A 21703-nucleotide genomic window follows, 5' to 3' on the forward strand; every position below is an offset into this window, starting at 1 on the left:
AACTCCGATATGTTAGACCGAACATCACATCAAGGTCATGCTTCACCTCTTTTGTCATGTTTGTTTGTTTGTTTTATATTTAACGCCATGGCGGCAAGGGCGCAGCCGCCCTTGCGGCAGACCTCCCGGAGGGTATGTGGCGTGGAGGGTCGCAGGCTCTAGCTATATACTATATAGTACACGCCGTATCCTGACGTCCTCCAAGTCTTGCTCGTGAGCTACTATGTGTTCTATCCATCCCTAGTTCCCACTGGTGCCCTAGTTCCGTTATAACCATCTGGTTTCTTAATAGAGGTAGTTTGGCGTTTGGAGGATAGGTTATGACCTATCTCCTAGTACCGCGGGCAGATCTTCTGGAAGAAGTCTGTCACGCAGAGGAAGGCCTGGAAGCCTTCAGAGTCAGTAATTAGCCCCTTGAAGTAGCGATCGAGGGACCCTATAGGTCCTACGGGCTCCTGGCGGCTGTAGGGGTAGAGGGTGGGCCACTGTTGCCTCCTCAGTAGGGTCTTTCGGCAGTAGACTAGATGGTCTGCCTCCTTAACCCCTCCACAGGAGCAGGTGAGTAGTGCTTCTGTATAGTTAAATCGTTCGTGATACTATTTAAAGTCCCCGTGGCCTAACCGTGCCGCGAGGAGGTGATGAAGGGCAGCCCTAGGGAGGCTAAGTTCAGGAGGGTAAGTAAGGGTGGCCTTAAGCCCTAGTTAGGTATAGCGGGGAGTTACCTCTTGTTTCCACCATCGTCTATATTGGCGTCTTGGCCGCTGTTTAGTAAGCTACTTAATACCTGATAGAGTAGCTAGTTGGCCCCTAGGGACTAGCAGAGTTATTCCCTCCTTAGCTAGGCTATCTACTTCTTCATTTCCTTTAATATCTTGGTGCCCCGGGGACTAATAGGTTCGTATATCGTATATCCTAGCTACCTCCTAGATCTCTAAGAAGGCAGCTTGTGAGGAGTCTAGGACCTTGCCACGGATTCCCTAGATAACACTAGTATTATCGATGCAGATATGTATCGGCTGGCCCTGAGAGGTATAGAGGGGCCGTCGGAGCCCCGCCCTCGCCCCTTCCGCCTCACCGTCAAACACCTCTACTAAGCCGAGGCGGCCGCAGCCCTGGGCTATACGTCTATTCTTACGATAGATAACAAAGCCGAACCCCGTGGCCCCATCAGCGGCTTTAGAGCCGTCTGAGTAGACGATTATATGATTATCTGGTACGGTCTTAAGCCAGGCTTAGAAGGCTTTAGCTATATCCTCCTTGCGCTCTAGGGCTATGAGGTCTTGTGAGCCTGGGGGGTATTGCGGCTGTATGAGTAAAGGCCTTGGGCATTTAGGTAAGAGGCCAGCTGTTCTTTGAAGTCTTGTCCGTCGCCGCCCTTGCTGCCAGAGCCTTGGGACCAAGGGATGTTGTTGGTCAACCTTCTGTAGCCGCGTAGCAAAGCGTAGTCGTGCTGCTTCGAGGGCAACCTCTGCTGTGGGCAGGCCAGCCTCACGAAGGAGGCTGCTAGTTGGTGTGGTCCTCCAGACAGGTAGGATAGCCCTTGCCGCTGCTGAAATAACTTTCCCGACTTTGCGGACCAGGCCCTTCTGTCCTGTACCTATAGTAGCTATATAGTAGTACCACTACTGGTATTGGTGTTGTTACTTAAGGCTGGTCTGTATAAGCCTGCATACCAGGTTTCAGCTCCGTAGAGGACTGTCGGTAAGATACAGGCGACGGCCGCTTTACGCACAGCAGCTGCTGGTAGCCCCCCTTTTGTGTTTGTTAGGTGCCGTAGGAAATGGGCTACCTTTTTTGCTGCTGCGACATTTATTTCCACATGGTGTCGGAAGGTGAGTCTCTTGTCGAACCAGACCCCTAGCCATCGTATGGGCTTGGTCGAGGCCTTAATAGTTAGGCCTCTTGCCTGTATATCTGGTATGTCCCTTATCTGGTTATGCTTCCTGCTAAAGTGGATTGCCTCGCACTTAGCTAGGTCAAAGGCAACCTTGTTATCAGTGCCCCAGTTGAGGATATAAGTAATGTCCTGGCCTAAGGCTATGGCATTATCTCTTAGCATTGGGCTAATAGCTAATTGTTGGAACAGCAAAGGCTGATAAGGAGTAATGGGAAGGTACCATGGGCTGGCTGGCACCTGCCCTGGGCGAAGTGGGACAACTGGCTTAGTCATCACGGCCGGATAAAGGTGGGACAACCACCCAGGCCGTCACTACCTACTTCGACCGACTCCTGCCTACAATGTAAGATAGAACAACAACAAGAAGAACAAGCAATAGGATCACCAACAGACGAGTGATAATTGCTACCACTATTTGTCGTATACGACCCCGTGAACCAACACTAATAGACCTATATCATCTACATAGCCAAACCGAAGCTTTTAATCATCAGCTAGGATATCGGCTATATATAGTAAGAAGAGTATCGGGGATAGTAGGGAGCCTTGTGGCAGCCCACAGGATAGGGGGAAGTCCTCTATAGTAATATCCTCTAGCCTGACCGGAGCAATTCGGCTAGAGGTAAAGGTAAAGATCAGCCTAATCAGGCTACTAGGCTAGCCCTGCTACCGTAGCCTAATAATAAGTCGATTTCGTAGAACGGAATCAAACGCCCCCTTAACGTCCATTGTTGCTAAAGTTGCAGTAAGCCCTAAGTCTAGAGCCCTTTCTATCTCATGGGTTAGACAGGTTATCAGGTCGATTACAGCCCTTCCTAGCAGTACCCCAATCTGCTATGGGCTAGCAACTCCTTCTAAGATGGTAAGGTATACCATCCTCTTTACTATCAGCCGCTCTAGGCCTTTACCTAAGCAGGATAAGAGGGAGATTGGACGCCAGGATCCAGTCTTTGAGAAATCTGTTTTCCCCGGCTTCTGGATCATAATAACCTCTGCTTTGCGGAAGGTCCTCGGGAAGTAGCCCGTTTGAACGCAGGCCTGAAAGAGCTGCCTCTTTGGTCATGGAGCAGAAGGAGATACATTTATCGTTTTCAGATACCATGGTACAACCAACACTCGATCGTGACAATGCCCCAGCAAGGTCCCAGATGAGCAAGATGGCGCTCAAGCTTTCCACAAAAACAAAAGAAAAGAGAGGTTTAACCACGATATCCCATGGTCTGACTGAACCTAGGACCATGTTGACGATGGCAAGTCGCACCTTGACGGCATATCAGACGCTATATAGTTCGCACCATTCCTCCCAACTTGTTCGATTATTCCTAGAGAAATCACCACTCCTGTCTGATACAACTCACAAGCCTACGGTTCACTCTCCACGTCAGAAACCCTCCATCCACATACTCAATTCCACATCACCGAACCATTAGGCTCCAGAACTTGATACATCATCAGACATAGTCGGTCCAGCCACACTACAAATACAACTTACAGGCTGCAACTCTACACAAAAACAAACTACACCTGGTCAGAAGTCCAAAGGCTTCTTACCCATTCCCGTCCACCTCTACCTATCCTTCATCCTCACCAAATAAACAACCAACCGCCGCAATGTTCCGCATCTTCAACCGCATGGTCCCCTACCCCCGCCCAATGGGCTTCCTCATCCCCAAGCCGGAAGTCTACAAAGGCCTCGACGCAATCCAACAACACGGCATCGCGACCTCAGACTTTGCCCAGAGCACAGGATACGTCAACTGCCTAGCCATCACACAACAGGACAAACTCCGCGAACAGCTAGCCGACCTCAAAGAATGCCAGCTACACGACCACGCGCGCATGGATGAGGATTACAGTATGAGGATGCTGGCTGCGAACATGCAGTTCTTCCCCGGTGGTCTCGGTTCCAGAGAGCCGACTGAGAATGAGAAGAGGTATCCGAGGAAGATGTCGAGTAATGATATCTTGATGGCGAAGAGGATTGAGAAGTGCTATCGGAGGCGGATGAAGGCTCTCAAGGAGGAGAAGAGGAAGAATGCGATTTGGTTGGATTTGTGGTATGATAAGCAGGTTGTCAAGATTGATCGCTTGTTGAAGAAGGAGTGGGATCAGAGTGGGGGGTGTGAGGGGTACCCTTATTGGGCGGAGGAAGGGCGCGAGGTGAAGCGCAAGGTGAAGTGTTCGGCAAAGAGCTCAGCGAAATGAGGCTTCGAGGGGATTATCAGGTCTCCCTTACGACGTATCACGACTGAAAGATGCTTGGTTATTGGATGCGTCGGGTTAAGTCTGCTTGTTGAGTACATACTACACTACCGCTACACTACTGGTACTCATACTCAGACTGGAGACGTACATTACTGAAAGTCATGGCCTGTGTTACAAACTTCACACACACGAGAAAGGCACGACACGAAAATTAATACAAACCACGATACCCACTCATAACCATTTCTTCTGCTTGATGAACCCTTAACTTCCATGCCACGGTCGGAAGTGCTGGAGTGAACAGCAGTGGCACATCATCATTCCAGGAGTCACTGAAGTTGCCATCCTTACAATAAGATTCTCATACGACTCGGATCGACTGGATTTCAGAGACGGGCATTGTTCTACTCAGGGCAGTGGAAATGCTTACCCCCTGCAGATTAGATATGTTAGCCACTCTACATATTCCTGTGCCCGGTTATATCTTAACTGCTACGAAAGCTCCTCGAGGGTTTGCATCCCATTTTGGTGATTTGAAAACACGATTACGAGTTTTGGTTCGGCAACTCTAGCTGCACAAGGAAATTGAACATGAGTCCACGAGCCACTGTACAGCGGACGTGAGGATCGGAAGTTCAGTCCTGAAAGGTCTCCTCCCGTCTATCTAGTGTCTGGCTACCTTACAAAGTCGGCTATGCTTCATTTAGCGCAGGACTAACAACCAATAATGTATTCATATTTCTGATAGGAACTTCTCGTCGCACTTTATGTGAAAAGAAAAGGCCGCGTAGCAACTCAAAACCTTGCCTCGATAAGTAGCCACCTCTTTGTTGTGTAAGACTGCGGGGTCGAATCAACTCAAATGCAATCTTCCTGGGCGGATCGAGATTCCTGAAATTCCGAAGATTGTCTTGTATGGCCGCCCTTCATCCGATAGATACGAAAAGTGGCGTTTGTCTATCGCATTTTGCAGCGCCCTGACGATTCCGTCTTCGTCGTCCCATTGGTCACTGCCTAGAGCCGCAGAGAAAGCCTTTTCGAACCACTTCGAAGCCTGGTCCCACCCTGCATTACTCTGATAAGCCAAGCCTATCGTTATAAGTATCCAGATTGTTCGCTCATCGTCGTAACCAAAAAGCCACTCCGCCTTTTCGTCCACACTCCCGAACATTCTTGCAGCATGTATCTCGAAGCCACCTCTGAAGACGTTGAGTGCTAGTTGCATAGAAGCCTCCATCAGCTCGATGCTCTGGAATCTCTCTTTTGTCCACCCATATTCGTTGAATATGACCGTCAGAGCATCTTCGGCGCCGACAAAGTGAAATCTATGTTCATCGGCCGTACCGAGCTTGCTATAAAGGCCTAAGAGTTCGGCCGTTGCTTGAACACGACGCAGTACAAGGCCTTGGGGATGCCTTTTGCAGTGTTGGATGATGGCCAGAAGCAAGCCCTCAGATGCCTGGTTTCTGGCGTTGACGTGGGCTTTGGCAACAGAGATCCCGTGGTCAATTGTGGCGACAGAGCCCTGTTTCCTGACCTTGTCGATAGTTTGCTGGAGATCAGGAATTGGGCCAAGAGCCCAAGACTTCGTGACTCGACCGGGTGTCTGTGTTCTTCGGGTGCTACGATGTCCCCTGCGGTCGAGCTTCTCGATGATTTCCCACGAGTGAGACAAGATCCCAAGGGCATCGGCAGACCTGCCCCATGTCTCTAGGAGCTCGGTCGTGTGCAGAATGTGCTTCTGTGTTCTGTCATGTTCATGTCCCCAGTCTTTGACAAAGTCACCCGTCATGATGTCGATGATGGCATCAGCATCTTCTGTGCGTTTATGTTGCGCATAGAAGTTGGCGAGCTCGTAGTTTACGCTGGCTGTTTCCTGATGGGTCCGACCTATGACATGTGAGAGTGCATGGCTCGCCTGGAGATAACTGTCTTCCGCTTCTTTCACTCTCCCCTCTTGATTGTAGCTTCGTGCTAGATTGAGAAGGTTCAGAAGCTCCTCCCGCGTATAGCCTTGGGAGCGGAGTAGAGGAATTCCGACATCATCCGAGTCGTCGGTCTGCTCCTCTTCGTCATCAGAGAAGATCTCCGCGTCACTGGATTCGTCGGTTGTGCCTTGCGGATACATTGTGACACCGGCGTCCGCATCAGATACGTCGCCATCTGATCCAGCCGGAGACTCGTCACTGTGGTGGTATTCCTCGATTTGCGTAAGATCGACTGGCTTGGGGGTCTTGTAGCTGACTCCCACAGGCGTGGGATAATCTGCATGGCAATTATCAGCTTCTGATCAAAAGTCTAGCCACTGAGAGTATCCTATCAGGAGGCACTCACCTTGTGCCTGCGGAGACGTCTGGTTCTTTTTGTTACGAGCCAGGGTCGCGTATTTGCTTCGATCCCAGTTCTGGTTTCCATACCTGAATACCGTCTCCTTGTTCTCTTCGTGCTTTCTCTTCCGTGCCTTTTCGACCATGAATCGAGAGTGAGTTGCGGGAAGATTCTTCTGCCATTCCCACTTTTTGAACTGGAGCTTGTAAAGCTTGTTCCTGGATGTTCGAGAAGTTGTGAGTCAAAGATATTGATCAGACGAGCTCCCTAGTTAGCGGACTTACGACGCAATAAAATTATGTCTTTCCTTCATCAGTTGCATTGTCTCCACCAGTGTCTTGTTCTCATCGAGGTAAAGCTGTCTTAGCTCCGACTGGTGTGCGTCCCAATTAGGATTGTTGTGCTTTCGTCTTTTCTCCTGCGGGCCACGGTTCTCCGAGCTCGAGGTGTTGGAAGACTCTCCATTTTGGGACTGCAACATCGCCGGGACAAGTTCTGATCTCGTTTGCGCTGGCTGTTCGTGATACCAGAAGGGGAGGAATTGCGGCGCTGGCACGTTCTGGTTCGAAGACTCGCTGCTCCAAACATTGGCATTAGGTACAAGCTCATGATAGGGCTCCATGATTCTGCGAATAGGTTTTGATAGAAGATAATAAATCTGATGCAAGTCTGAGCAGCTAAAAAAGTCTTTGTGATTCACCGGGATCAAGATGCGGAAGGGATAGTTTTATGGCCGTAACGGGTGCACGTTGGGGGATAGACGAAATCGGGGGATGGGCGACGTTATGTGGCCGGGGCACTGCAAAAGACCAACCGACAGAAAGACGTGAGGGGCAAGGAAGTTCCCAAAAAGTTCCCCAAAGTTCCCAAAAGTGATCGGGAAAAGCCCAACTGAACCTTGGATGGCAGCGTAAGCGGCAACTTGGAAAGGGATCGCATACACAGCATGCCCAATAGAATCGCAGGGCTGATCTTATCTGGTACGGACGAGAGCAGGCAAATGAAGCAGTCAGGGGGCTCTCCTGCCTTGCACTAGTCAGCCTGGGAGCCTGCTTGCTGGCAGCCATTTTGGTCGCCTGAGATGGGACACTCGGACAATAACGTGTAACTACTACTTACCTTGAGTAAGGTACTGAGACAGATTTAGGTCAGAAGGTACATGTACTTACACTGTTGCGCCAACGTGCAAAGCAGTAGGGAGGGACTCGTGTACAAGTGCCCACTGCAGACTACGAGCAATTTGCTTGCTTTACGGCCACTGGCGGACAGTGATCAAGTATGGACTCGATTCGCGATTCGGGGCTGAAGACAAGATGTGCTTCGCAAGGCGCATTCCGCGTCTGTGCATGGCCTAAGTCACACTCGAGACGATTCAATGGGCAGTCTCACTACCTTAGGAGTGTCGGCAAGCCCCTTGAACTGGCTAAAGCAGGGCGCTTCAAGCCTGGGGGGAAAAGGGTAGCAAAAAGTCCCAAACGGTCCCCCAAAGCCCGAAATGTCTTTGATTGGTTCCAGTATTCCAAGCCTGAATGCAACTTCTGCAGTGTCCCTTGTCAGGAGGCACATACTTTGCGGGGCTGAGAAGATCCCAAAAGATCGCGAAGAGGGCTGAAAACCACCGAATAGTTTCGAGTGGGAACTCCAAGCTATTCGAAGAGGCAGGGTGAATATTGGGATGGATACCCTCGAAATCATGAGTGAATATAAAAACCTGGGGCCCGGAGCCAGAATCGAAACGTATTGAAATGACCAAGTCTAACACATATTGAACTGAAGCATCGTATTCACATCGCTTTTCCAGTTGGGCTCATATCTTTGTTTTCATTGGAACCCACGGAACCTTTAAGCTGCAATACCCGGAAATCTCATCCACGGCTGAATCCATTGACTCAATATGACGAAATCGAACGCGAAGGAGGTGAGATTCTTTATTCTTCCTAGCCGCCTACCTAAGGTAGTCGACGTACCTGTGCACATTACACAACTAGGAGAAAACATAGCGTGTTTTCAACGAGGTTCCCCGTACAACACTCTTCTCTCGAAATTTCAGAAGGGCTTCATGTGCTTTTACTCATGCAAGTGTCAGACTGCGCATAAACGATCGTTTGCACGGATTCCGCGTACGTGGTCTCAGACTCAAATCACGACCCAGCGCGCCTCGAGCAGTCATGCAGCCTCTGGTTCAATGATGGACCTATGGTTGTTAGAAAGCCCATTGCATCAACCTTATCATGCGATCAACGAGATTATGGTACACAGGACAAGTGACACGCCGACCAAGGCAGCGAATCATATTGTCAAAAGCTCTGACGGCACAGCGCACGCAAGTGATTTCACGTTGCTTTTTGCAACCGGAAGAAACTGGAGTTGCCAGCTGACAATAGGCATGCAAACAGGTGGCTCTCAGAGCTGACACGCAAGCATCGACGACGCCGGGCTTGGTCCTGAGAACGCGGCCATGTTGACGGTCTGTACGACCATGTTTTGGCGAAAGTAAGGCTGGTGGAATCACAGGCTAGGAACAAGCCTTTATGTTACTTGTCTTGCAGAAGTACTATTCTGAATTGGACTCAGCTATATTTATCGTTGCCGCTGTACCGGTGTCTTCAGGGCTGGATGGCTCGAAGTGCGGTGGAAGTTGTCTCTCTAGCACTAGTTGCCAGCCTGCATCATTGAATGAAACCCTACTGCTGCGAATGCCACGGCCAAATATGAGGGGTTGGTCGACCTCCAGCGTGTGTCCCGGAGTTTGTATCCCGATGTGTAATGGCACTGACCGGTAATGCAGCCTGGTGTTGCCAAGCGAAGCTATCGCATGCAGGCAGCAACAGTACACATGTTGGATTACTTCTGAGGGTCCGTACCTAATCGCACCTACCTGGATGTACTTAACGTTGCGTTATTCTGCCTTGGCGGACCATTTTACGACGCCACACAGTTTCTCGATGTGCAGACGTTCTCAGCCTGAATTTGACATAGAAAGGGAAGCACCCTCAATCTGTACGAAGAGGCTTTTTTCTCATTTCTTCCCTTTAGCTTATTGTATTCCTCAGTTGAACCCGCACTGATAAAGACTTATTACAGGTATACGTGGCTTTCCAACAGACACAATGACTGTTGAATCCTCGGAAGCTCAGGGAAACGAAACTCCGGGTTTGAGAGACAGAGTCCCAGCCACTTCTGAACAGCAAGAACCCACAAGCAGTTATGAGGATAGTGATCTGCGGATCTACACAACGCAACAGACCGACATCAAAGAATTCAAACACGTCTCGGCAGGGTCCACTCACTTTTGCGATGATCAACATTTGGAGAATGCAGAAGACGACGAAACCCGCGGCAACTACGATGACTACCGCGAGAGTTCCGAGCCTAGCGAGCAGCCCGACGGCCTTGATTTTGTGGACGCCGTGGACATAGACGACGGTAGCGGTGTTGATTCTGAGTTGCACGTTTACGATAGTCGGTACGACACCCGGGGCGAAGAAATTCTGCTAAGAGTTGGAATCAAGCAGGAGTTCGAGAATCCGAAGGAGCGCAGCCACAACGCAGCTCTTGTCTTGACCCGCTTCTACTCCACTTCGAAAGTCCTTCAGCCGTGGCGCACTTCGTTGGAAGTACGATCACCATATTTGATTAAAGCTTTGCGAGAAGTCGTCAAAGTGTACCCTGGAGTAAGCTTTAGTGCCACAAGCAAGGTCGTCCTGACGCCTGACTCCAGTCGGTGTCTCTTCCACCATCACGCAGAGCTTGAAAAGTATGCCAGCTCATCCAACGACAAAACTTTACAGAGTCATATGACCCTGTGCTTGCAATATGTCAACCGCTCATTCCGGAATGAGATCTCAAGATACAACGCAACCGTCGGAGACAAGTCCCCTAATCCCGGTATAGACTTCAAGAATCTTTGGATGGCCTACAAGCCAGGCGAGCTACTTTACCAGAAGGTCCGCGGGATCGAGAACCTTGTTACACTCCAGTCCATGGAGATAATGTGCGCGGGCGAAGATTACGAGCACTGGTGGCTAGTGACTAAGACGATAGAGACCGACGGAAGCATGGTTGGATACGTTTACAAAGGTACCGCTGTCTTCAAATACGAGGGGTTTGCACCGTTCACGACACTCAGTATCTTCCCATTACGATTCCACCGGGAAGAAGAAGCTATCAAGCGTCGTATGCTCAAGAGAGGGACAAAGTATATCTCTTTGATAGGCATTCACCACTGCCAGTACGATGGGAAAGCTAGGCTTAGTAGACGAGGAGCGCCAACCACAATCGACTACCATCTCACCACAGCTGCGGTAAGGCTCTACAATTGATGGCGAGAGATACAAATACTAAGCTTTGGGTACCTTAGGTTCGACAGAGAATCATCGTTGACTTCGAGGAATGTTACCAAAATCTCGAGGGTCGTGCCTTGGACTTCTCAGAGGATGAAGAGGATATCATCGGCCCTGCATCGCCGGATCTCAAAGTTGATGATGCCGTCTTATTAATTTGTAGTCATGAGGTCCCGGCGTTCACCTTGATCAACAAGCAGTGGGGGTGGTTCAACGTTGAGGATATCCAGCCAGTCACCTTCAACGACGAGGGTTTCGAGAATCTCGTTCTTCCTAGTAACAAGAAACAGCTCATATCATCTATTATTATGTCTCGAAACTTGGAGGGTTTCAGTACCGATGACTTCGTCGAAGGTAAAGGAAAAGGTGTAATCATTCTGCTGCACGGTCCTCCGGGCGTTGGGAAAACATTCACTGCAGGCAAGTTCTGATAATCACTCTGAAATCTACCCGAGTAACTCTAACGCCTTGACATAGAGGTGATGGCAGACCGCGCTCGTCGGCCACTCATCACGTCTAATTCAGGCCAGTTCATTGGTCCGCCGGCCGCAGTCGAACTGTCCTTAGCACGACTGTTACATTGTGCTACCCGGTGGCAAGCGCTTGTGCTGTTAGACGAAGCAGATGTATTCATGCAAGCTCGTAATTTACAAGATCTGGAGCGTAATGGAATAGTTTCCAGTGAGTACAAAAAGCACTCGTCTCTATATTGCGGATAGCATATACTGATGTGATAAGTGCTGCTGCGCACCCTTGAGTACTTCGAAGGAACACTCTTCTTAACAACCAATCGTGTTGGAACAATCGACAGCGCATTCATGTCTCGAATTCATCTAGCGCTCTCATACGAGCCTCTATCCGAAGCAGCGAGGAGACAACTCTGGGATACCTGGATCACACGAGCATGTCGTGGACAGCGTCCCATTTGGGTTAGAGAAGAGTTTCTCACCCAATTATCACGCTTGGATGTCAGTGGACGGGACATCAAGAACATATCGCTTCTGGCTCAAGGGTTGGCCAAAACCGGCCAGCGGGAAATGACTTCTGAAGATATCTGGAAGGGGGCCGATGCAATGACACAATTCCAGGAAGACTTTAGAGCTAGCGTCACTCATCAAGAGACTGGGAAGAGGTCCGACCTAAAGGTTCCCGACACAAAGGCAATGCCTTCAAAGACATGGCTGAAGACACTTCGCCAGTGGTGGCGGTCATAAGTATTTGGATACACGGCGGCCAACGGGTCACGGGATGTGTTATTCCGTCGCAACTCATGCAAGTTCCGACCAGTTGGGGAAGCCGATAGCAACTCATGAGGTTGATTGAGCCAGCGGCAAGAGGGACTGTTGCATCGTTGCCGACACATGCAAATGTATGGTTTTCTTATGCCGTTTGCGTCTGTCTTTTCATTGATGACGCGTAGCCACACTGTATTTTGAGAGAGAAATGGGAAGGTGAGCTTGAGGTTGTCTGAAAGAACGTTCGGAGCATTCAAGTTGCATTGTCGTGAGGGCTCGGGTTTAGACGAGTCAAGCTCCCTGTAGGCCTCGATTTCTGGCGTTTTTCATCGTGTACGGTAACAACTTGGGTATCTTAAGGGTCGACGACTACAAGCCCAAAATAGCAGGATGACAGAAAGGAGTTTGTTTCATCTTTTCGGAGTACGAGTACGGGTATTGAGACGTATCAAAAATGCCCCCAAGATTTGAGCCCTCACCCTTCAAGTTACGAGCACCAACAAAGCAGGACGTAACTCAGTAGCGCGTCATAGAGACGAATTCCTTTCCAGCGCAGAAAGCAGCTCACAAGCTCCGTGATGTGGATTTGCCAAGAACCGAAGTCGTCTTCAGCGACATTACAACCCAAGCAGCATCCAATAACGTCCCCCAAACACCCAGTCAGAGTGTGCGGGACTGCCGGCCGGGGTAGCATCAATGACCCAGCCAACAGCCGACACTAGCTCCGTTGGGCAGCTCCTAAAGTTCGCGCGGGCTTGGCGATCATGATAAGCTTAAATGCTCCTGCCGTATGCTCTCCATCCCCCGAGAGACTGAATGGTGTTTGCGGGCTTCTGAATAACGGGCTTCCTCTTTCTGTTTATTCATTGTATTGCGTGCCACGACGGCGAAAGCCGTTGCCATAATGAGATGCCTGTTTGGGGCAACGGGTCCTGCCGTCGTCCTGGCTGATCCTCCACATCCCGCAAGCGATGGGCGGGATGCCGTAGATGCTTCGCTTCTCCTTAGGGTGCGATGAGTGTATTTAAAGAGGGCTTCTCACCAAGCTCTTGGCCAGAGAGGTCCCCTTGCTCCACTCGTTGCACCTGCACAATTCATCAACGGACGCCGCTATCAACAGGACAATTTGAACGATGCATCTCCACGCTGCTCTCGCGATCCTCGCGGCCTCCAGGGTTGCCCTGGCTGCGCCTGCTACGGAGGAGACTCAAGTTGGCCCTGCGCTCCGTCTGATCAAGACGTCCGAGGCTGACGCCGGCACCTGGGTCACGGAGGACCAAAAGATTGAGGAGTATGTCAACAAGCACATTGGCTTCATTGACATCACCGACATCGCCGTAGGTCTCAACTTTTTCACGTTGATTCTTGGATGAAGCTAACCCATCAAAGGACGATGAGGTCTTGGCGGTCCTGTCCACCCCGCCGGAGGAGGTCCTTGAGGCCAGAGTGACATACCCCACCACCCTGTCCCACGTCACCGAGGCAAACACCCTCATCGCGTCTGTGTCGAACACCAACCCCCAGACTTGGCTCAAGACTTTGACCGAGTGAGTTCTAAACTCCTAATATGCGATCTGCGAGCCTGCACTAACAGTGTCAGCTTCTACAACCGCTACTACCGTTCCACCTACGGTACTCAGGCCGCCACCTGGCTGTTCAACCAGGTCAAGACTGTTGCGGCTGCCAACTCGGCCATCACCGTCACCCAGTTCACTCACTCCTTCAGCCAGCCCTCCATCATCGTCAAGATTCCCGGAACCAGCTCCGACCTGGGTATGTTGAGCCATCCATCTTAAATCCATTCTTCATATGCTAATTGCGACCATCAGTCATTGTCGGTGCCCACTTTGACTCCACTGGAGGATCTTCCACTGCCCGTGGACCCGGTGCAGACGACAACGGCTCCGGTGTCGTTGTCATTCTCGAGGCCCTCCGTGTCCTTGCCAAAGCTGGCTTCAAGCCCAAGAACACCCTCGAGTTCCACTTCTACGCCGGCGAGGAGGGTGGCCTTCTCGGCTCCCAGGCCGTCTTTGCCAACTACAAGTCCGCCGGAAAGACCGTTCTTGGCTTTGTCAACCAGGATATGGCTGGATACTCTCCCTCTGGTAAGATCTCGGTCTACAACGACTATGGTAAGCTCATGGACCATCGCAAGCATACATGTAGTAGCATGACTAACTCCTGACAGTCGACTCTGCTCTCACCACCTACGTCCGTCTCATCGGAACTCAGTACACCGGCAGCACGCCCACCAGCGACGTCTGCGGATACGGGTGCTCCGACCACGCCAGCGCTCGCTCCAACGGCTTCCGTAAGTTGACCCCTGTCTCTCGGGCCATGTGATACTAGATAGCTAACCCGATCTTACAGCTGCTGCGTACGTCTGCGATGAGCCCATCGACACCTCCACGCCTTACATCCACAGCCCTAACGACGTAAGTGACCGCTACTTCCACTTTGGCAATAAATTAATTGCTGACTTGACATGGAACAGAGCTACGACACTATCCAGTGGTCTGCCGTCCTCCGCCACTCCAAGTTCACCGTCGGTTTCTTGGTTGAGGCTTCTTACTTGTGATCTGTGTAGATATTCTAGCAAGCGAGGTGATCTTCCTGTATATACATCTCAGCTTGTGTGTCAATACATTACATTCAAGATTTCAAACAAGCCACTGGCTTTGAAATTAGTGAAAGGCTAAAACTTGTGTCTGCTTTGTGAGCTCTACTATAGTGTCCGCGCAAAACTGCCTTAGTGGGAAGAGTTTCCCGAGGAACCCCAACTAAAGAACTACCCCAATCCATCTCCGTCCATCGGACGTGGAGACATGCAAACTTTCTGAAAGCGCTTCTAGATCGACTTCACATTGAACCGACCTAGGGCGAACACATGATAAGCTTAGGGCGCGGTACCCCACTTTCTGCCACTTACGGTGATTTATGAGACGCAAGGGTTGCAAGGCGTAGTCGGCAGGTCTGAATGACTCTTACTACGTGCATGCGCCGTCTTCGGCAGGCGTCCCGGGCAGACGGCATAGGATCCTGTCGTAGGGTATATATGGCGTTAATTGCTGCCCGTAATTAACGGCGTCGTTTTTGCGACAGATCCCGAGATAAGATTGAAGAGGAGAAAATTCCGTAAATTGGACTGCATGTTTTCTCTGGCATACATCGAGCACTCATCAGCAAAGTTCAGCAGTGTGTTTGAGAGCAACAATGGGCGCTTCAGAAGAACGAGATCGAGTAGCCGTAAGTGACTCACTCGATGCGCTGGCCGCTATCGAGTTGGGAGCAATGCGAAGTCCGACGAGTTCCCATCATCGCGACCCCGAATCTAGCCCGTTAGCCTGGCTCTGTGTTCTAGGATCTTTCATGTTTCTTTATCCATCATACGGTGAGTGTCTCGATAGCAGCTTCTCATCTTTGGGACTTTGCTCAAATTCTATGACAGGGTTCATGCAGTCTGTTGGAACTGTTCAGTCATACCTCCAGCTGAACCAGCTGAGTGAGTACTCCACTCGCGATCTTGGTTGGATCAGCGGCATCTTCACCTCGCTTGCGCTGTTCCTTGGGATCCAGGCCGGGCCGTTGATGGACGCCTACGGCACGAAGTGGCTAGCTCCCATCTCTGTAGCACTATATGTGCCCGTGTTTTTCATCATGGGCGAATGCACGCAATACTGGCACTTCATTCTCTGCCTAGGAGTACTAGGTGGCATCGGCGGCGCTCTCACATCAACAATCGCGGTGGCAGTGATCGGAAAGCTCTTCAACCGTCGCAAGGGACTTGCCATGGGCGTCGCCCTGTCCGGATCCTCGTTTGGAGGTGTGACAATCTCGATGATGCTTCGGTCAATCCTACCTAGACTGGGCTGGCAGTGGTCCATGAGAATCATGGGCTTCCTAGTTCTCGGTATCATGGTCGTGGGCGTCTTATGCTTTCTTCCATATCCTCGCTTGTCGACTCCCGTTGCCGGAGCACCAGTTGGGAGAGTAGGAGCCATGCTCAACTTCTCAGCCTTTCGCTCTCCGCCTTTTGGATTTATGGCTGGAGGTCTCTTCATGCTAGAGTTTGTTCTCTTTGGAATCACTGGTCTACTGCCCACCTTTGCCATCGCTGCAGGCTTCCCCTCTAATATCGGCTTCTCTCTTGTAGCCATTTTGAACGGCACTTCATGTTTCGGCCGCATCATGACCGGCGTGATCGGTGATAAAATTGGCCACCTCAACATCCTCATGATCATGATAGGTATTACCATCGTGTTTACGGGTGTCGTTTTCGTGCCTTTTGGGACCAAATATATTGGTGCCTTGTATTCTTTTGCCGCTCTATGGGGCTATGGATCTGGGTCCTTCCTCTCGAGCACGCCAGGTAAGGGTTTGCCATCATCAGGTTCTTGCAGACGAATTGCATTGCTAACTCGGCCTAGTCTGTTTAGGAAAGACTTGCGAGCCAAAGGATTATGGAAGGTACCTTGGTAAGTGCAGTCCTTCCATCGCTGTTATCTGCTTTATCAACTAACAGTTGAACTCCAAGGCACAATGAACTTCGTGGTCAGTTTCTCTTTGCTGGTTACTGTGCCCATCGGAGGGCAGATGCTTGAGAGTATGGGTGGGACGGCACTTTCGGGGTTTTATCTTGCTATCCTCTTCCTGGGTGGTGTTTGCTATTTTGCTGCTCGTTCCCTTCTTCTGGGAGGATGGCTTACCCTGAGGGCTAGGATCTAATTTCAAAGAGCAGCTGGATGCCTATGTTGTCAAGGATTCGAAAGGCCCGAGGACTTAAGCCGCTTACTTGTACCGCAGTGGGACTGGCGGGCAAGGAATAAAGAGTAGGGGATAGGTGATGAATAGTAGACTTCCTGTAATTGGTAATTTAATAACGGCTGCTATATCTTCTACGCAGGGTGAACCTCAATATTAACATTCCTCTTAAAACGACATCGCTTAGAGACCAAACAAGTTCGCCATGAACAGCTAGACAGTTGCGGAAGAGGGTCCACACGAAGGGCGCGAAAGACATCTCGGCTTGCTGGAGGATAGACGGGCCGGGCCGGTATCATGGGCGAAAAACCGGGTTGACGACCGGAGAACCGGCTACTATCTCGACAATTCCTTACCTTTGCGGAACGGCATCGGAAGAAGTTCCCCACTTTCGAGGCTCCAACTACCCTTCGGGGACAGCGACGCACGCCGCCCGGTGCGGGGATGCGCTATCACTCCGAATCATCGGCTTATTAACCCCGAGATAGTCACATGTGCCGCTCTCGGCGCCATTGCGAAGTTTAAAACCCCGGCTACTGCCCTGACAGCCCATCCCAAGTCTCTTTACTTTCGTCTCTGTCTACCGGTAGTCAACTTTTGATTCAAACAAGATCTATTGTCATGCCAGCTTACTACTTTGGCATTCACATCGATCAACAGTACCAAGTACAGATGGGGGACGCTAACATCGAGCGGAAACCACATCCGCTTGATCCTTTGCGCCCAGAAGAAATTAGCCATGTGAGTTGGCTACCTAGCATGAGGGTGTATTCTCACACATGATTTGTATCACGAGTCTAATACGATGCAGGCTGCCTCAGCTGTTCGAGAGTCGAACCAAAGCAAAGAAATATTTTTCCGAGCCATCTCTCTCGCCGAGCCGCCCAAAACAGAGCTGATTAAGTTCCTCGACGGCGAGCATGCTGGCAACAATGATGCGATCTACCCAGCAAGACAGGCCAGGGTTCAGGCTTACATCGCAAAAACTCTGCATGAGATGATTGTCGACTTGGACTCGGCGACCGTTGCATCTATCACTCCCCTGCCAGGTCGCCATTCCTTTATAGACACCGACTTCATGGCTCAAGTTGCTGCAGCCTGTTTGGCAGATGAAAGTGTTCAACGCGAGATTAGTGCCCTTAAGCTGCCAGAGGGCGCAACCGTCGTCGTTGAGCCTTGGGCATATGCCACGGATGGCATGAAGGATATGAAAGACCGCTGGACAATGGTGAGATTACTACTCTGCCTTTGGTTCCCAGAGCACTAATGAATCCAGGCCTGGTTTTATATGCGACTCTCTGATAACCCCGACGCGAATTACTACGCCTACCCACTGGACATCTGTGCCGAGGTATCCAACACCCTAGAGGTCGTCAAGATTTACCGACTGCCTTCTGGAGAGCACGATCAGCTCAGCAACAAGGGGAAGGAATTTGACCGCCGCAAAATTCATTCCAATAGCGAATACCACCCCGATTTTTTTCAAGAGCGCAGGACGACAACGAAGCCGTATCAAGTCTCCCAGCCCGAGGGTCCTTCGTTCAGTATCGACGAAAACCATATTTCTTGGGAAAAGTGGACAATGCGAGTCGGTTTCAACTACAGAGAGGGTATGACACTTCACGATATCCGTTTCGAGGGTCGAAGCCTGTTTCATCGTCTGTCTCTTGTAGAGATGTTCGTGCCTTACGGTGACCCTCGATGCCCCTATCCCCGAAAAGCTGCCTTCGATTTGGGAAACGACGGCGCTGGCATCAACGCCAATAACCTCAAGTTGGGCTGCGACTGTCTTGGACACATCAAGTACTTTGACGGGTGGCTCAGTACCTCTTCAGGAGAACCTTTGAAGATGCCAAACGTCATTTGCTGCCATGAGATCGACGATGGTATTCTCTGGAAACACACGAACTTCCGGACGGGAAACGCTGTAGTAACAAGATCTAGAGTTCTTGTGCTGCAGACCATCATCACGGTCAGCAACTACGAGTACATCTTCCTTTTCTACTTTCAGCAGGACGGGTCCGTATTCTATGAAGTCCGCGCTACGGGCATCATGTCGACAGCACCCATTGATCTTGACACCAAGGTCCCTTGGGGAACCATCGTCGCTCCTGGCGTATTGGCGCCATATCATCAACACATCTTCTGCTTGAGAATCGACGCTGCCATCGATGGGCCTCGAAACTCATTGGTTGTCGAAGAGTCCCATCCAATTGCCTTCAGTGGAGACACGGATACGTACAACCCTTTTGGCGTCGGGTACACCACGACATCTAAAGTCATTGAGAAAGAGGCAGGCTTAGATCTAGATTTCAACACCAACCGAACTTTCAAAGTCGTCAACGAGAACGTCACCAACTCCACTACTGGAACCGCTGTCGGCTTCAAGCTGCTCCCTCATTATAGTCAGCTTCTTCTCGCCCACCCAAATTCATGGCATGGCAAGCGTGCGAGATATACATCACACGCTGTCTGGGTGACGCGGCATCACGATGAGGAGCTTTTCCCAGCGGGGAGATTTACCATGCAGTCAACCGGAGAGGATGGCATCGGATCCTGGATAGATCAGCGGCAAGATGACGACTCTTCTTCGGTGCGCAATGAGGACATTGTAATCTGGCACACATTTGGGTCCACGCATAATCCTCGTATTGAAGACTGGCCGGTGATGCCGTGCGAGAAGATGATGGTAGGGCTGACACCGGTCAACTTCTTCCAGGGTAATCCTGCTCTTGACGTACAGATTTCGACGCAAGAGAAGAACCTCAGTGTACTGGTGCACGGTGGTGTTTGTGAGACATAGACTTGCGCAGCTTGGAAAGGTAACTTTCACCAAGGCCAACGCTTGAGAACAATACTACATGGTGTAAAGAATATAGCCCTCATCAGCTTACATGCTAGTCGTGTCGAGCTCCAGGAAGCTCCTGTCGTTGAAGATTCGCGGTGCACCGAGCCGGACTTCAAGTTATTACGAGTTTTCTGGTTGGGAATGCCTTAATCGCAAAGATCGCTCCAAACAGTACGAGTCGCGCATTACTCCGTACTTATGCGAGTATCATGGCCCTGCCAAGGAGTTTCCAATTACTGTATTGGGTACGCCGTATTGCATACACCGTATTGAGTGGTTTTCTACTCGTGGGATCCTTCATAGGCATCCCATTCTTTAAGCTTTCGAGGGCTGTATTTACTTCTCACGTTGAGTGGTTCTTGACTCAGTTATGGCGGAATCATTTGCTTGATGAGGCGCAACTACAAATCATGGTACCTTCCGATCCGAAACAACAAGGAATCTGAGGCAGTCAGTGGAGCACGCGAGCTTGGTATTTAGGTAAAGATGGAATAATAATCAACTGCATCGTACGGATGTTTTCCTATCTGAAGATCTGAATCTCGGGCATCCTGTCCGAGAGTTAATAAGCCATCTCGTCGCATATATCACTGCCAAATGTATCTTCAAGTATGACAAGAGTCATGTTGCCACGCAAGACGGCACTTTGTCTGATGCACTTCGATTAGGTAGTGATCGTCTGAAAGGCTATTCTACTCCCTCAATTTGGACAGGTCATTCAGTCTACCCAAAGTTTAGGTAACCCGGCCCGTTTCTTGCTGTCTAGCTCGCCGTTGCCAATAAACATTTGATGTAATTAAGTAAGCCAGGAGAGGGGGAACACATAGCCGAAGACTGCTCTGACAGGAGTCAGGCTGAGTACTGAAGCCAAGGTGTTGGATCTCTGAGCAGTCGGCAGAAAAGATGGATCCGGAAGGCGGTATGGGCACTTTACAAACGGCCCTTTCACTTATATACCACTTCTGGGAGATCGTGGGCTCTGCCCACAATCTCCTCCTTCCACCTCTAGACGCAGCAATTATAGACCATTATTGACACTTCGTTCCAACCGTACGGTTGTCCTGCTGACGTGTAGACCAACACAAGGCTACATCAACGACTTCATCAGGACGGACATGTTTTCTAGCACTTCACCCATTGTTGCTTTATAACTAGAATACACCTATGTGGTCTCAAGTTGCTCCATCACTCCAGAGTTGGATCCCAGCCTCAAACTTCAATAATATCGAGGTCGAAGGGTTGTCGGATGAACACGATCATCGGATGTGGGGGGTACGCGAGCCCAGCTGTCTGTCTCAGATCATCCAAGTGGAGGGCATCTCCAGACGACCCCACGTTGACCGGCCGCAGTTGCTTCAGATGATCATGCCTAACAAGGGTCGTCCTGCTATTTCAAGTCCTCCTTCAACATTTCTCGGGTTCGCCAAGTGGCTCAATTTCGGTATTGTGGGAACCCGACCTCAACATGATCCCTCAAGGAGTCAAACGTTCATGGTGAGCTGAAGCTATAAGAACCTTGGAATCCCCGTCTCCCGACCGTGTTCAAGATATCTCGCTGCATCCTCACTCACAATCATCAACCTTTCGAACAACATGCAATTTTCTATCTTCTACACAGCCCTATTCATGGCTGCCGGCATTGCCGCCCAGTCTTGTTCGTCGACTATCACATACTGCACTGGAGGCGCCTGCTTGTGCTTTGCCGATGGCATCACCGAATCTCTAAACGAAATGTGCAAAGGCAAGGGGTTCGAGCGTTCTTTGGGGCCTTCGAAAACCACGACTGAGGCAGTAAGTTCTCGATTCTATCTAACCTTGGCTTTTCTAATGAGCTGTGTTTAGGGAGAGCGCTGCGACACCCAGTGCTGCACTGGTTGAGTCGGCCAAATCGTTGAGGCATTTGGATATCATTGGATGGCATTCTACTTCCAGCGTTGTATATTAAAAGAAGCAAGCAATCATCTAGCTTATCTCAATGCCCAGTGCCCAATGCAGTGATTTGATTGCCACATACCTACCCCAGTTTCACTTGCTACATGTAGGCTTCATCACAGACTCACACTACCCACTTCCCTGAACATCCCTT

At 50.4% G+C, this 21703-nt stretch overlaps 8 protein-coding genes across 8 annotated transcripts; 7 read left to right on the forward strand and 1 right to left on the reverse strand.

Moving 5' to 3' along the window:
• Window positions 1-3508: 3508 nt before the first annotated feature.
• Window positions 3509-4102, forward strand: BDP81DRAFT_454901 (uncharacterized protein; the record flags this gene model as incomplete). Its single annotated transcript, XM_060593005.1, has 1 exon — window positions 3509-4102. One exon carries the CDS (start codon window positions 3509-3511, stop codon window positions 4100-4102), a length of 594 nt encoding a protein of 197 aa, XP_060438872.1.
• A 377-nt stretch (window positions 4103-4479) lies between these two features.
• Window positions 4480-7143, reverse strand: BDP81DRAFT_475998 (uncharacterized protein). Its single transcript, XM_060594758.1, has 3 exons — window positions 6715-7143; window positions 6437-6648; window positions 4480-6367 (listed from the first exon to the last, which is right to left on the reverse strand). Exons 1-3 carry the CDS (start codon window positions 7050-7052, stop codon window positions 4956-4958), a joined length of 1962 nt encoding a protein of 653 aa, XP_060438873.1. The 5' UTR covers window positions 7053-7143; the 3' UTR covers window positions 4480-4955.
• A 1055-nt stretch (window positions 7144-8198) lies between these two features.
• On the forward strand, window positions 8199-9062 carry BDP81DRAFT_140582 (uncharacterized protein). The gene is made up of 2 exons (XM_060581824.1): window positions 8199-8753; window positions 8827-9062. The coding sequence occupies exons 1-2, from the start codon at window positions 8325-8327 to the stop codon at window positions 8893-8895; spliced, it is 498 nt and encodes a 165-aa protein (XP_060438874.1). The 5' UTR covers window positions 8199-8324; the 3' UTR covers window positions 8896-9062.
• Window positions 9063-9540: 478 nt separating this feature from the next.
• On the forward strand, window positions 9541-11987 carry BDP81DRAFT_454903 (uncharacterized protein; the record flags this gene model as incomplete). The annotated part of the gene is made up of 4 exons (XM_060593006.1): window positions 9541-10734; window positions 10791-11127; window positions 11251-11454; window positions 11512-11987. 4 exons carry the CDS (start codon window positions 9541-9543, stop codon window positions 11985-11987), a joined length of 2211 nt encoding a protein of 736 aa, XP_060438875.1.
• A 1154-nt stretch (window positions 11988-13141) lies between these two features.
• BDP81DRAFT_411001 (peptidase family M28) lies at window positions 13142-14622 on the forward strand (the record flags this gene model as incomplete). Its single annotated transcript, XM_060589145.1, has 7 exons — window positions 13142-13345; window positions 13398-13555; window positions 13609-13781; window positions 13838-14140; window positions 14197-14319; window positions 14379-14443; window positions 14503-14622. The coding sequence occupies 7 exons, from the start codon at window positions 13142-13144 to the stop codon at window positions 14584-14586; spliced, it is 1110 nt and encodes a 369-aa protein (XP_060438876.1). The 3' UTR covers window positions 14587-14622.
• A 431-nt stretch (window positions 14623-15053) lies between these two features.
• On the forward strand, window positions 15054-16943 carry BDP81DRAFT_440421 (major facilitator superfamily transporter). The gene is made up of 4 exons (XM_060591505.1): window positions 15054-15399; window positions 15457-16377; window positions 16436-16483; window positions 16543-16943. Exons 1-4 carry the CDS (start codon window positions 15222-15224, stop codon window positions 16731-16733), a joined length of 1338 nt encoding a protein of 445 aa, XP_060438877.1. The 5' UTR covers window positions 15054-15221; the 3' UTR covers window positions 16734-16943.
• A 498-nt stretch (window positions 16944-17441) lies between these two features.
• Window positions 17442-19572, forward strand: BDP81DRAFT_333327 (copper amine oxidase; the record flags this gene model as incomplete). Its single annotated transcript, XM_060585662.1, has 3 exons — window positions 17442-17510; window positions 17581-17997; window positions 18046-19572. 3 exons carry the CDS (start codon window positions 17442-17444, stop codon window positions 19570-19572), a joined length of 2013 nt encoding a protein of 670 aa, XP_060438878.1.
• A 1638-nt stretch (window positions 19573-21210) lies between these two features.
• BDP81DRAFT_333380 (uncharacterized protein) lies at window positions 21211-21495 on the forward strand (the record flags this gene model as incomplete). The annotated part of the gene is made up of 2 exons (XM_060585664.1): window positions 21211-21408; window positions 21460-21495. The coding sequence occupies 2 exons, from the start codon at window positions 21211-21213 to the stop codon at window positions 21493-21495; spliced, it is 234 nt and encodes a 77-aa protein (XP_060438879.1).
• Between the last annotated feature and the right edge of the window lie 208 nt (window positions 21496-21703).

The sequence above is a fragment of the Colletotrichum phormii genome (assembly GCF_030913505.1).
Source record: "Colletotrichum phormii strain CBS 102054 chromosome Unknown BDP81scaffold_32, whole genome shotgun sequence".
In the NCBI taxonomy this organism is placed as follows: domain Eukaryota; kingdom Fungi; phylum Ascomycota; class Sordariomycetes; order Glomerellales; family Glomerellaceae; genus Colletotrichum; species Colletotrichum phormii.